At 51.2% G+C, this 12,373-nt stretch overlaps 1 protein-coding gene across 4 annotated transcripts in view; it reads right to left on the reverse strand.

Annotated features, from left to right (window-relative positions):
- Nucleotides 1-1,833: 1,833 nt before the first annotated feature.
- The window catches only part of Mical3 (microtubule associated monooxygenase, calponin and LIM domain containing 3), a 197,566-nt gene continuing 187,026 nt past the window's right edge, over nt 1,834-12,373 (reverse strand). For 2 of the 4 annotated variants that reach the window (XM_026788025.1, XM_026788024.1), the window contains exons 30-33: nt 8,215-8,280; nt 5,247-5,346; nt 5,056-5,129; nt 1,834-4,973 (exon numbers count right to left, since the gene is read on the reverse strand). In XM_026788025.1, coding sequence (XP_026643826.1) covers nt 4,789-4,973; nt 5,056-5,129; nt 5,247-5,346; nt 8,215-8,280 — 425 coding nt within the window. In that variant the 3' untranslated portion in view covers nt 1,834-4,788. The remainder of the gene's footprint in view (nt 4,974-5,055; nt 5,130-5,246; nt 5,347-8,214; nt 8,281-12,373) is intronic. The other 2 variants (XM_005365151.3, XM_026788026.1) reach the window with 1 other exon arrangement.

Raw genomic sequence — 12,373 nt, forward strand, 5'->3', positions numbered from 1 at the left:
CTGTAGACCAGGCTGGTCTCGAACTCACAGAGATCCGCCTGCCTCTGCCTCCCGAGTGCTGGGATTAAAGGCGTGTGCCACCATTGCCCGGCTCCCTCATTTCTTTTCTCAGCTTCTTGAGGCCATTAGTTAGGTAGCCTGGGCTGTAAGGTGCCCATACCAGAGGGCTCTCTTACTATTAGGAAGTGTTTGGCTACTTACCACTGATTAGGAAACAGTCTTTCTCTATAACATAGCCACCACGCAGGTCTGGGAGACCAGGCAGAGGTAGCTTGAAAATAGATCTCTGAATCATGACTCACAGTTAAGTCTATCCTGTAAGAGGGAGGAAGAGCAGGATGGAATTCCCTCTGCACATGTTTTACGGCCTTCCGTCAAGAGGCGTCTCTAGGGAAACACCTTTCTGGAGTTTCAGTTTTCCAGAGGAGGTGACTTGCTCTTCCTTCCCCTGGGTCATGAGGTAGCCCCCACCACACCTCTCCAGAGCCTGAGCCCCCTTGCCTGGAGGCTTCTCCTAGAATGGAGCCTCAACACCTACACCCTTCCCTAAACCTTGCCTCTCCAGCAAGGTACAAGTGGAGAGGGGGGAGCCCCGTTTGCACGGATGTAGGCTTCACACGTCTGACTTGTACAGCCAAAGGCACGCATATCCCAAGGTCTGTGGTAGACCCAGGACACGCTCCCCAGTGACAAATTCACCTCTCGCCTTACAGGAGCACAGGGCCGCTCTCCTCTCCGCTCTTAGGACAGGAGGCAGCTGCGCGGGCGGAGGCCAGGAATGGTGGTTTCTTGGGAGGAAAGTGTTTCTGGCTGCCTGTCTAAAGCTACCATTTCCTGCCACCTGGGGTTGTTGTAAAGCTTGGCCACAGTCCACCTGTTTCTCAAGCTTACTATGTGAAAACTCGGGGAGTAAAAAAGGTGGCTGGGCCCAGGTGTCCACGCAGCTCCAGCTGTTTCCTCGGGAGTCTAGGGTCCCAGTAATGTCTGTCCCTCCTGAGGGGGCTCCCTACTTACTCCTTTTCTCCTCCCATTACACACGGGCCATGGCCAGTGGGCCTTCTCTCTGGAAAAGCTGGTGGCTCAGCTGTTTTGACTGCTCGCCCTCTGAACCAGTAACTGCCATCTTGAGGAGTTCAGTTGCACCCTTTTGCAAAAAAAACGCATCCCCATTAGGGTTGTTGATGATTCAGGCCCTTGTGGAGGGGTGGGAGGAGTCACAGGACCCTTACCCAGCCTTTGCCTGCTACCTGTTGTATACAACTCTGTCTTACTTGCAGGAGGCCTGGGTTGCCTGTAGGCTAGTTACATAGGTGGGGGAGTCTAGGGGAGGGGGACTCCATCTCCATGGCTACAAGGAAGCCCTCGCCTCTGCTGGAATCCTGCCTTGGGTTGACATTGGAACCCTAAGAATTTGAGCAACACCAGTCTTTTTTTTTTAAAAGACAGGGTCTCTCCAGAAAGTCCTGGAACTTGCTTTGCAGACCAGACTGGCCTTGAGTTCGCAGAGGTCACCTACCTCTGCTGCTTGAATGCTGGGATTAAAGTTAAAGGCCTGTGCCACCATGCCCCGCTGCGACACCAGTCCTAAGGGGCTGGCTCCAACTTCCTTGGCATTACTCAGTGCTTCTTGTTAAGCAGGGTGCTGCAGAGAATTTCTCAAGAGCTAGCTCCTGATGGCTGCATCACGACAACACAGAGGGTTCACAATCACAAACCAAATGAAAAGCTATATTCTTTGAGCAACCTGTCTGTATACACTCATCTATAAGATGCATGGATGACTTGTGTAGATACATGGAAATATGTCTTGGCTCAATGCCCAGAGAAGAAAAATGGCTTCAGAAATAGTCTTTATTTCTTAAAAAAAGAAAAAAAAAACTTTATTGCGCATAAAACAGACCGTTCCCTCTTGTGGGTCGTTTTTACTGTGATACTGGGGATTGAACCATGGGCCTTATGCATGCTAAGCACACATCCTACCACTGAGCTATATTCCCAGCCCCTGATACTTGTTACCCCTTCCCCCACTCTTTCCTCTCCTGTCCCAGTGAAAATGTCTTATCTTTTAAAGTCTACAGTTGCTGGTCAAAATTATCTTAGGATGGCTGCTGGAGGGAAAGGCCCTTTATCAGCTGAGCAGGGTTAGAACCTGGGGTTCTGGCCTGGCTCTCACTGGGGAGCAGGGGACAGTCTTCTGCTTTAGGGGTAGAGGCTGGTGCCTCATGTACTATCCGTAGCCTTGAGTTTGGGCTCACTCAAACACACTCTAGCATCTTATACATGTATGAAGTGTGTGGCTATATATACCCTCTCTTCCCGGCCTTCAAGTGAAGACAGAATTCCTGGGAAGAACATCTGACCAGACCTGCATGCATTTCCAGAGGTGGAGAACACTTCCTGTCTCGAGTCCCCGGACCGCTGAAATCGACGTCAAACTAGTGGTTACAAACTGGGAGCCAAAAAAAGGTGCTCTACGAGAACCCCAAGTCCTCATGCTGCCGCGGCTGGGGAGTGGGAACATCTCCCAGGCTGGTGGATTTCTGCCCCCTTCCTAGTGACTGCAGGAAGCAGCGTGTGCTTTGGAAAGATCAACAGGGTCGTGGCTGACCAGGACAGAGGAGGGAGGGGACACCCACGAGGCCACAAGAGGCGCTGCATGCCCCTGCATCCTTCTTGAGTCACTCAGGAAATGGGTGACTTCTTGTGGGTTAGCAGAAATGACAGACTGAGCTTCCTGGGATTGCCAGTGGCACTGGGGAGGCGGACAGGGTTAAGAAGGCCACACAGGCGATAAAGGTCCTGTCCAAAGTCCAGTCTGATTGGCAGATTGTGGTTGAAAAATGGAATCCAGAACATCCTCCTCTCCTCGTTTCAGACAGAGAATAAAAATAGCAGTAATGCCACGTCAGAGACCAGGAACTGATGACGTCAGGGCTGCGGTGGTTGCTGGCAGCACACCTGTCTTTCCACAGGAGAGATGGCAGCTTTCGCACGAGGAGAAGGGTGAGATTGCTGTTTGCTCCTCTGGAGTTAGATGGATGTTCAAGTTGAGGCACAGTGTGGTTCCCACAGGAAGTCCAGGATGAGTGTGGGCCCTTGGCAGCCTTGAAGGGTGGCCAGGGATGGCATATCTTCTTCCCAATCTCCTCTCAGCAGGCCCAGCTGGCATACCCTTTTCCAGATCGGTGTGGCACCCATGCACTGGTCCATGGAAAGAGAAGCACCCTGGCCCCCATCACTGGTCTCTGGGTGAACCACAAGAAATGAGCAGTTTGGCTTATGGAGCTGGTTACATGGTGCTTGTTGGCTCTTGCCAGGCCAAGAAAATCCTAGTACAGGCAGGGAAGGTCAGAGTGGCCAGCGTGTTGAGGGGAGGCCAGTGCACACATGCCCCTCCAGCTGGACCAGGGCATTGCCATCAGCCGGCCTGAGGACAAGGTCACATTCCACTTGGTCCCAGCCAGCGTAAGGAGGGGCTACCCTCCATCTTTAACATCTGTACAGGAAGTAAAACCTTGGCAGCAAAACTGGACAAAGTGGGTTCCGCAGAGCCATGATTCCAAGAGCAGAGGCCACAGCAGCCGGTCTGTCTCCAGGCATGGCCTCCTAGTGCTGAAACGCGTCCTTACAGAGAGGCAGCTCCCCTGTAGAAGTCCAGTGCCAGCAGGGACAGGGTGCTGGGTGGAGGAGGGGACAGAGAAGCTGTGAGGAAGGACCCACAGGGCTTTGAGCTGCCCGCTGGTCCGACCAGGTCCGTAACACTATCAAGACGGCTAATAAATATGCATGTAACAAGATCAGGTCAGTTTGCCTCAGGGCTGCAGGGCTGCACAAAGCCCTCCCAGTCAAGTCCTACACGCAGGTGACAGGCAATCAGTGTCTCTAGTAAAGGTATAAAAACGAAGTTGCTTCCTTTCAAGTATTAAAAAAATAAGTTAATCGACAAAAAGGGTCCGAAGTGGCTGAGTGTCTGGGCAGGTTGTCAGTTTCCTTTCGATGTGCAAACACAGAAAAATGCTGAGGAGAGCCATCTCCTGTACTGCCGTGGGTGCCGACCAGGGGTGGCGCCTGTCTGTCGACATGTAGGGTCTCCCTCAGCTCTGCCACAGTCAATACTTTCCAGTGTCAAAATCGTTGTGAACTAAAAGCAAAACACAGCAATCCGCGGGCCTCAGGCCACTGCCCATATGAAAGGCCTGGGGGGCACTTGGCCACTGGGAATCCAGTGTGTGGCGGGGCTGGAGGCAGAGCCCTCCTGCGCCCTCCTAACTTGCATAATGAACCTGCCTACTGTCTGGCTTCCCCTGCAACGGGAGGGTGGGCATCACCCTTATCACCCCCACGGGTGCTGCTCCCTGCTGGATCCCCTCCATCCACAGCTTCTCTGCAGATGCTTCTGCACTTTCTTTGGTGGTGCTTCAGGAAGCAAGAGGACAGTAGCCACTCGGCTCTTCAGGTGCTCTGGGTGGCAGTGGCTCTGAAGAGGAGTCACTTCCCTCTCTTACCAGCAGAAGGAAGGAAGAGGTGCCAGGCAGCAAGCCCTCGGGGACCTGCAGGAGTGTCCCCTGTGGCACATGCCAAACACCCGTCTCCTCCCTCCTGAATGGGAAGTCCCACACGGCCCTTCACCTCAGATGATAACCCTCGCCTGGGGTTTTCCCACAGCACAGGTGTCTGTGAGCTACCTTCCAGGCACGCCAGGTCTCTTCTGAACCTGGATCCGGTGGGTCGGGATAACACAGCCGGGTCAGGTGGGTGCCAATCAACCAAACCCAACGGTAGCCAGGCTCAGGACCAGTCCAGGCTGAAGCCCTTGCACAGCATAGCAGCCTCCAGGTCCTTGTCCTCCTCTTTCTCCCGTAGTCGCTGCTCATCCAGCAGGGCCACCAGCGAGTCTCTCTGCTCCACCACCTCCAGCATCTCGTTCAGGATCTTCTTCTCCTCTGACAGCTCCTCCTCGGTCTTCAGGTGATCTGCCGAGTGGCTGATGGCATCAGGCGTGTGGCCTGGGACAGTGGCCCACTTCACCCTCCACCCCACTCGCCTTCCGCTCACCTTCCACAGCCATGCGCTCCCGAAGCTCCTGCTGCAGCCGGCTCTGGCGGTCTTCCAGCTCCAGCTCCCGGGCACTGGGACAGGGAGAGGCAGCAAGGGTGACTTGGGGACCAGCCCTCCCACCCTGCTGTGATGTACCACACGCTGGCTCACCCCCCCCATAGCTGGTTCCTGAACCCCAGTTCACTCACAAGATCATCAGCTCCGACTCGTAGCGCACCATGGCATTTTTCTCCTGCACCAGCTTGAACCACTCCTGCATCAGCTTGGGGTCATCCTTTTTGCCCATGCCTGTGTGAGAGACTGAGGGTCAGACAGGGGATGGGTCTGTTTGCCCAGCCCAGAAGGATTGTCACACTGGGGCAAATGTGCAAAGAGCCAAGCAAGATGCTGCCGGAACAGTCCCAAGCCAGGTCCAAAGTTTGCCTACAGCCCTGACAGGGAGACGGGGACAGAGAACGACAGGCCACTGCGTCGTGCCCACCCCAGGGCCTGACAGACTTAGACTTTCCATCAGTCCTGCCCAGGCCTTGTTCTGGGTGACTGACTGTTCCTTCTATACGAGCTTAACACTGCCTTGCTCGGTGATACAAGTGTGCGTGTGTATGAAATGGCCCGCTCTCCCCTCGCTACTAGGTCTCTTTAGAGGAAAAACAGTCTAATAAACAGGAGGATTATAAATTTACAAACTACACCTTGCCTTTGAGATTAGGTTCATAAAACCCAAGCTGCCCTTGAACTCCCGATCCTCCAGTCTCCACGCTCCCATATTCTGAGATTACAGGCACGTGTGCCACCATGCCCAGTCCTACACTCTGCTCTTAAATTACTTTCTTTTGACCCTGTTTCTTCCTGAGCAGCTGTCTCTTTCAGGGGCCCCTGACGCTTCGCCACCGCTTCCTTGTTGGGGTCAGGAAAATACCATGTCTTGGTTTTGTTGTGTGCTCACCTAGACACATACATGCCAGGCAAGTGCTCTACCACTGAGCTACACCCCCTGCCCTAAAACACCCCCTTCTTAGCACGTGGCCCGACAAACACTGCAGCGGAATCTGCATGGCAGACACAAAGCATCAAGGTGGCTGTCACCAGCGGACCCCAGAGCTGAGGAGGGCAACTGTTCCTACTCTTCGGCTACCTGTTGACTCGAGCTGCCCCTGAATCAACGTTTGCCTCAATCAGGAGTAGCCACACCCCTAGGCTTAGCTGTAGCAAAGGCATGGGGGAAGGACCCCCCCCCCTTTTTGAGACAGGGTTTCTCTGTGTATCTCTGGCTGTCCTGGAACTCACTCTATAGACCAGGCTGGCCTTGGACTCAGAGATCAGCCTGCCTCTGCCTGTCTCCCTGAGTGCTGGGATTAATGGCAAAGGCATGAGCCACCACTGCCCGGCAAGGAAAGGTTTTCTAAGGAATCAAAACCACCCAGAAAATAACAACGTCCTTCTGCTTAGTGTACAAAGCTATCTGTGTGACCTTGCCCTGGAAGCACACGGTGGCTCCTTGCCCACAGGGATATAAACTTCCTTTCATGTTATTTTTGTGTGCTGGAGATGAACACAGGAAGCTCATATGTGCTAGGCAATGCCCCACCGCTGAGCACACTGCCATCCCAACATCCAGTAATTTTATACAGAACTTGGGGTGTTCAAGGGCTTCCTAAAGTTTATTCACAGACCTCAAGTTAAGAGGTGTCAGCTGGAGTCCTCTAAGTCCCCCCCACTTGCTTGGTTGGGTGGTCCAGTCTCAAGAAGTGCTCTAGTTTATACAAGAGTATGGCCAGGGGCTGGAGAGATGGCTCAGAGGTTAAGAGCACTAGCTGCTCTTCCAGAGGTCCTGAGTTCAATTCCCAGCAACCACATGGTGGCTCACAACCATCTGTAATGAGATTTGGCACTGTATCCTGGAAAGTGTATATATAATAAATAAATAATTAAAAAAAAAAGAGTATGGCCAGTATCCTTAGGTAGGTGCTGGTCCCCTGTGAGGCTCTCTTGCTCTAGCCTGCTTCTTCCTGATTCTTTCACACTAGTCAAAGGCCAAGCTCTTTTGCTGTATGCTGGACACGTCAGACCTAAGCCTAAGTCTTCAGCCAGTAACCACAGTTTGGAGACAGAACTGACGCACGCAAGGGTTAGTATCAGACCATGCCAAGCACACATGCACCCTTCTTCCTGATGTGAAGGCTCCCGGCCCTGAACTCTACTTTAAAGATGGACGCCTCCATCCCGGCCTGTCGAGCCTGCCTACAGGTCTGGGGGTCCAAACTCTCCTTCCCCACTCCAATACACTTGGGTCTTTGGCTTCAAAGCAGCCTACAGCCCAGTTCCACGCATTCCTTCTGGAGCGTCTCTGCACAGTGTGCCCATGTGGCCATGGAGATGAAGCCCTTGAGACATGCAAGTTGTCCAGAGTGGCAAGCCACGAGCGTACCAAGTCCGTCCCTCCTTCCCACCTCCCAGATGTAAAGACCCCCAATTCCACCGGGGACACTGGGACACCGCTCATGAGCCGTGTTGGAGTTCAGTCACAGCCCATGAGCAGGGGAATGTGGTGGGGTGGGTGGTCAGATGTGAGAGCCATGGGGAGCAGAGAAGAGGTTAGCAGGGTTAGTCATGGCCACACGCCCCTTCCCCCTGCCCACATGCCTTGCCAATGACAATCTTATCATCACAACAGACTTCAAATCGGACAAACTTAAAACAAAACAAGACACACTCAGCAAGACACAAGGTAGAGAAGTTTGTTTTCAGTGGTTGCTCTGGGGGGAAACAACAAAACTTGGGGGGCATTTGTGTAGACCAGTCTTTGTAAGGACAGTATTCCTTGACTCTGCCAATGCAAACTGTCGCCACCCCTACTCCTGGCCCTCTTTATGCCGGCCTTGTCCTTACTGGACCCAAGGCTCCAAGCACCAATGATAGGCAGAACCACAGAACTGCAGCCTGAAGACACTGGAGCCCACAGGCTCGCTGGCTCCCCTTGGTTCCCATCCTCCCTTAGATAGTCAAAGGGATACTGTGCCTTGTAAGAAACTGCCACATACTCATGACATTCTGCAGTCAGAGAGAGGAACAACTGCTGGGCCTTGGCTCCCTGTTGGACTATGGTGGCTGTGGCCCCTCGGAGGCAGTGGGGACAAGTGGGCGAGGTTACGTTACCTTCCTGGACACAGCAAGGGCAGAAGGAGAGAGGTCTGCGCCGCGGAGTCCCGCCACTGGCCTCAACTTCAAAAGGACCAAACAAGGAAGAGGAAACAGAGAAAGACAAAGGAAGCGGGAGAGGAGGAGAGGAATTTGGAGGTGGAAAGGGACAGGGAGAGGGCGAAATAAAAACAAGCAGAGGACAAAAAACAGAAAAAGTGAGAAAGGAACAACAGGAAGAAAGGAAAAAAAAAATCCACAAGAATGGAGAAGCAGAAACAGGGGAACAAGTCTACAAATGAATCAAGTCCTTTCCCTTCAGCATGGAATCGAACAAGAGCAGGCGAGGGCATGTAACAACACTGGAACACTGTCATATGTACCCAGAAGCCTTGGGTAGGTCTGCCTATGTCCAAGCAACACTTTCTAAATATGCAGCCAGCGCTGCTTCCGGGTGTGCGGAGGTCACTGGGGTGACCAACGAAGTCTACATAAACTGGTCATCACTAACATGCATGCTAAGGTTCAGCTATCTTTTCCATAACTCCAAGGGGCAGGGAGAGTCTGTCACCCTTGGCCATCATGCCCACAGAGAGGAACTCGGAGTCTGCACAGTGGCATCTTACCCTTGTTATGGTCCTGTAGGGCTGAGAGATGCATGGCCTTGTATTCTGAACCAGCGAAGTTAGGGGGAAACTACGAACACACGAAAATCACTTCCACTAGCCTGGAGCATCATCCCTCCCGTGGGCTATGGAAAACCAACCACCACCTTTTCTTTTGGCTCTCCCGCCTTTTGGAGGCATCCAGTGCCAGCACTGAGGGATGGTAATCACACTGTGGACTGTAAGACCAAAGCGGGTGAGCTGGCAGGACAAGCCAACAACTCACAGCGACGCTACTGGTAAGAGTAGTGATGGGCAGCGAGAGGAGACAGTGTGCAGAGATCTATAGACCTTGGGGAGACCTGATCACCATTCGAGGGAGAGGGAGGGGAGCTGAGCAAGGGACCATCACAGAACCACAGGAGCACACACAGGACACAGGAAGTCCCAGGAGGGTAAGGCCTCTGAGCCATGGGAGGACAGGGACATGGGTGGCCCACAATGTCAGCAGGACTCAGGTTCCCAGACGGCTGAAGCGAAAAGCTCCTGTTGGACTGGCCGTTCTACACTGCAGTGGGATAAATGCAGGGACCAAGGGACCACAATCTCTTTCTTCTTTAAATCCTCTCATGACCTACTAAGCACATTGTGCACAGTAAACCCGATTCTTGGGTACAACCACCAGACCAAAGCCACAGACAGCGTGTGAAGTGCTTTTATCCCATCCCAACGGGCTCGGCCTTGACAATCTGAGGTCTGCGTCCTTCCCAAACATGTGCTCCGCCATAGCTGACCTACTCAGCCTGCTTGGCTTCGAAGCATAAAGTCTAGGTGGGGCTCGGATACGTGGACAAATCCCTTGAGTATTACATCAACTCTCTCTGTCGTCTCCTGGGGCTCTAATGACAAGAGTAGGTAGCAGTGTAGCTAGAATGGTGTAGTGACAGCCGCGATCATTAGCAAGGGACAGTGACATAATATGTAAACAATGCACATCCAAAATCAGGCAGGTGCCTGCACACACACACACACACACACACACACACACACACACACACACATTGTGGAGTAATCCTTTTGTACACTGTGAAAATGTGTTGCTCTCATTGTTAATAAAAAGCTGATTGGCCAATAACTAAGCAGGATTTTTAGAGCAGAGAGAATGCTGGGAAGAAGAAAGGCAGAGTTTGAGGAGTTTCGAGTGAGACTCGAAAGAAGCAACACGCGAAGTTCATAGATGAGGTAAATGAGCTCGGGACAGCACGTGGACTAAATGGTTAATTTAAGTTCGTAGATGAGGTAAATGAACCACAAGACAGCACTAAATGGTAAATTTAAGTTGTAAGAGCCGGCTGGAGATGAGCCTAAGTGATAGGCCAAGCACTTATTTTAATTTTTTAAAATAATTTATCTATTTTTATTTTATGTGCATTAGTGTTTTAGCTGCATGCATGTATGTGTGAGGGTGTTGGGTCCCCCGGAACTGGAGCCACAGACTCTAGTAGCTGCCATGTGGGTGCTGGGAATTGAACCCGGATCCTCCGGAAGAGCAGCCAGTGCTCTTAACCACTGAGCCATCTCTCCAACCCTGGCCGAGCATTTATAATTAATAATAATTCTGTGTGGTTATTTGTTTTTTTTTGTTTTTTGTTTTTTGTTTTTCGAGACAGGGTTTCTCTGTGGCTTTGGAGCCTGTCCTGGAACTAGCTCTGTAGACCAGGCTGGTCTCGAACTCACAGAGATCCGCCTGCCTCTGCCTCCCGAGTGCTGGGATTAAAGGCGTGCGCCACCATCGCCCGGCCTGTGTGGTTATTTGGGAGTGACTGCCGGGACAGAGAAAACTCCACCTACACACATGCGCACTAAAATGCATACATACACCTAAACAGTGTCTGGACCTCACACAATAGACCCTGCGTCCTTTCATCTTGACCACATTCCTCGTACAACCTTTACACTATGGAGCATCGTTTGAAATAACGGAATATTGAGAACGTAAGTTAAAAAATAAAATTGAAAAAAAAAAAGGGACAACATTGGGTGAAGCATGTATTTAAAACCAAGGAGGAGATGCCAGGCAGTGGTGGCACACCCCTTTAATCCCAGCACTCGGGAGGCAGAGGCAGGCAAATCTCTGTGAGTTCGATGCCAGACTGGTCTGCAAAGCAAGTTCCAGGACAGGCTCCAAAGCTACAGAGAAAACCTGTCTCAAAAAAAACCAAATCAAGGGCTGGAGAGATGGCTCAGTGGTTAAGAGCATTGCCTGCTCTTCCAAAGGTCCTAAGTTCAATTCCCGGCAACCACATGGTGGCTCACAACCATCTGTAATGAGGTCTGGTGCCCTCTCTGGCCTGCAGACATACACACAGACAGAATATTGTATACATAATAAATAAATAAATACTTTAAAAAAAACCAAATCAAACTAACCAACCAAAAAAACCCAAAGGAGGAGAAAAAGACATTGCCAAAACAAGAGGCAAAAAGAAGGACGCATTCAGAGGGGTCTACACGACTTGCTTTGTAGCCCTCAATATGTCCATGATGAATACCTGCCACTCATAATTAGAAAAACAAAACCAAAAAATACCAGATAGGCACTATTTTAAAAAGAAGAAATGGAACAGAAAAAACCGAATCAAATGGGGAATTCCATTCCAAACCAGAAATCTGAACCGAGTGAGCAAGCAAAGCACAGGGGCGATCAATGATGTCAATAACAATTTCTTTGCCTTTTACGGAAACAAATGTTTTGGTTTGCGGCATCTCTTCTCTCCTCCCTGCCTTTCTCTGGGGTGCTGGGGAGGAACCCAGGGCCTCAAGCATGCTAGGCAAGTGTTCTACCATTCAGGTCTGCAAGACCCTGAGCTTAGGCGCTCAATGAAACTTCGATAAAACACACCTCAGTCTTTTTTATTGTTCAAAATACTAAGAGCCCTAACTGCAAGGCTGAGGCAGAGAAGGAGATAATGTTCCCTTTCCATGAAAGGAAGTGCTAACCAGGGAGGCTGAGACACAGACCTGTTCTGCTCACTGCTCAGACCCCTCAGGGACAGCATGGGCTGTAAGGAGAGACGGCTTGAGGTTCCCCATTTTCAATCTAGCCATTCAGTTCTGCCTGGTTCCACTGAACTTCCTTTCTACAAAGTTGCTAATACCAGAAGGAACTAGAAATACCTAAAAGGACCGTGGGCTTGTTTTAAGGACAAGGTGAGACTAATTTATGGGAGAAATTACTCCCTGCACATGGTGGTGTTTGCAGTTAACCCAACACCTGGGAGGAGCAGGCGGGAGGATCAAAATTAGGTCATCCTTGGCTACATGGTGAGCATGAGGCCAGCCTGGGCTACATGAGAACTTATCTCAAAACAGACAAAACTGCAAATAAATGTCTACTAAGTACCCTCCTGTGCCTAGCACTGTGCTGGCCACCGTTTAGTTTAGCCCTGTTTTCTTTAAAGTCTTAAGCAGGAAAGCATATCTCTCTCTCTCTCCTTTTCTTTCTTTCTTTCTTCCTTCCTTTCTTTCTTTCTTTTCTTTTTTTGGTTTTTCGAGACAGGGTTTCTCTGTGG

Source organism: Microtus ochrogaster, unplaced genomic scaffold (genome assembly GCF_000317375.1).
Source record: "Microtus ochrogaster isolate Prairie Vole_2 unplaced genomic scaffold, MicOch1.0 UNK1, whole genome shotgun sequence".
NCBI lineage: Eukaryota > Metazoa > Chordata > Mammalia > Rodentia > Cricetidae > Microtus > Microtus ochrogaster.